Source organism: Penaeus chinensis, chromosome 2 (assembly GCF_019202785.1).
Source record: "Penaeus chinensis breed Huanghai No. 1 chromosome 2, ASM1920278v2, whole genome shotgun sequence".
NCBI lineage: Eukaryota > Metazoa > Arthropoda > Malacostraca > Decapoda > Penaeidae > Penaeus > Penaeus chinensis.
The window spans coordinates 13,786,882-13,789,381 of NC_061820.1; the positions used below are offsets into that span (position 1 = coordinate 13,786,882).

Consider the following 2,500-nt stretch of genomic DNA (forward strand, 5'->3'; position numbering starts at 1 on the left):
CACATCTTGAGATATGTCCCCTGCATTATAAAGCTATAAGAATTTGCAGGTATGATGCACTGTTATCCTTAAACTGTAACTGTTTTAACAGAAAGGAGACACCCCCATTCGCCCTGCGCCTCCTCCTCCTCCGCCGCCGCCTTCAACAAGGATGCTCAAGTCACCAAAGGACAGTACTAACCTTCCCCCTGAGCCCTCTCCCTCACGTGACATCGATGATTCGGCTGACGCGGACGACGACGACTTGGACCGAAACGTTTCGCTCAATTCCTTCTCTTCCCAGGATGCTCTTAACGCGTCTAGTGACAGCGTCGAAGCGCCTTCGGCCGTTTTGAACTCTACCTCAGACTCAAGCTTCACAAACACCGCCTTCAGTGGTGATGCTCCTCCTGCTTCTGTTGACACGAGTCTTCTGGACGTTGACCTTATAATGTTTGAAAGTCCAGCACCTTCCCCGTCTGTGTCTGTCTTTCCTAACACCGACGACCAAGCGCGCGACGAAACACCGGCGCCTCCCGAAGCAGAACCAATACTCGACTCACCAGCAAGAGAACCAGAGGACCCGACGAGTACCTCCAAGCCCGAGCAAGAGCTCTTCAACTCGTCACACCTGGACGCGTCGCCGTCTTCGCGAGCGGACGAATCCAGATCCTCGCACGATGAGCTCGACGAATCCACAGCGGACGATGAAATCATCGATATCCTGACGCCGCCGACGCCTCCTCCTCCGCGCCGAAGGACGAATCTACTTCAGGACATTGGCAGACCCCCGGAGCACCCCCCTCCCCCTCCTCCTCACCCACCGTCCACGCATTAATGACTCCCATTAAATATTTAGATTTCTATTTATGATTAAGACGGTTGGAAAAAAAAAAAAAAAAAAAAAATTCAAAGAACTTTACAAATACCTCTATGGAGATGATATTCCTGTCGATTAAAACTGAAGAATAAAATCTGCCCCATTTTCCTATCCCTCTAAGTAACGTATACATTTCTCATTAGGGTACCCACTATAGACCCAATGGGATAGGTGGATAAAGAACTAAATGGAAACACACGCACCTTCCTACATATGTGTATGATGATGACGATATCAACAGCACTCTTCCTTCTCCTCCTCCTCCTGCTTCTGCTGCTAGTACTGTTAATTATTATCATCATCACTATCATCATTATCGTTATTATTACTATTATTGTTATTGCTATTATTATTATTATTATCATTATCATTATTATTTTTATTACTATTATAAATATTATTATTACTATTATTATTATTATTGTTGTTGTTGTTGTTATTATCATTATTACTATTATTATTATTATTATTATTACTATTATGAATATTATTATTGCTATTATTACTATTATTGCTGTTGTTATTATAATTATTATAATTATTATTATAATAATTATTATTATTGTTATCATCATCATTGTCATTATTATTATTATCATCACTATTATTTTCATTATCATCGTTATTGTTCTTATTGTTATCATTATTGCTGTTATTATCATTCATCATCACCATCCTCATCATTGCTATTATTATGTTATTATTATTATTTGTTGTCATTATGGCGATTATTGTTATCATTATCATTATATTTGTTATTATTATTATTATTATTATCATCATTATTATTATTATTTTTATTATTATTATTATTATTGCTATTATGCTTATTATTATTATTATTATTATGCTTATTATTATTATTATTATTATTATTATTATTATTATTGTTATTATTATCAGTATTATAATTTGTATCGTTATCATCATTTCTATTATCTGATTATCATTATAAATCATTATTATTATATTTTTATTACAATTATTATTATGACTATCATTATAAATCTTTATTATTACATTTTCATTGTCATTATTATTATGATTATCATTATCATCATCATCATTATTATCATATGACGCAATACTAATTGGAAACTTTACAAATACTACAACACAATAATCATGTAATATGATCAAACCTAACACAAGATCACAAATTCACTTCTACATTGGTCTTTGATATGATGAAATCTGTCACCGAATAAACTCTATATTCATCTCCTCTTTAGTCATGTGAGAGTGTTAAATTTGACACTAGAGTTTCTTAATTTATCTCTGCATTAATCATGTGACTGACACAGTCATATTTAACACCAAATAGAACATAACTTCATCTGTATTTGTGTCACGGCCAAATATGATACCAAGTAGGTTACAATGTCTCTACAGTGTCAGAGCCTATTCGTACGCCTGATATTTTGCAATTTTATTTACACTGATCACAAGCCACATTCAAATCGGACACCAAATTACAAATTAATTCGTGACAGTCGATACGGACACCAGAGAGACTGTATACCCATCGCTACATCGACAGTACACCGCGGTCAGATCTGATAGCAATGATCATTTAAACACCATTAAACTGACAAAGGTACGAATGTTTGGCTAGACCTACATAGATCAGCTATCACTCTC

The 2,500-nt window shown here is 35.4% G+C and overlaps 2 protein-coding genes across 3 annotated transcripts in view; one reads left to right on the plus strand and one right to left on the minus strand.

Annotated features, from left to right (window-relative positions):
• Positions 1-953, plus strand: part of LOC125035423 (formin-like protein 14) — a 6,947-nt gene extending 5,994 nt beyond the window's left edge. For both annotated transcript variants that reach the window (XM_047627808.1, XM_047627816.1), the window contains one exon: positions 92-953. In XM_047627808.1, coding sequence (XP_047483764.1) covers positions 92-817 — 726 coding nt within the window. In that variant the 3' untranslated portion in view covers positions 818-953. The remainder of the gene's footprint in view (positions 1-91) is intronic.
• Positions 1-2,500, minus strand: part of LOC125034198 (fibrocystin-L-like) — a gene marked incomplete in the record, with an annotated part of 1,068,345 nt that overhangs the window by 713,812 nt on the left and 352,033 nt on the right.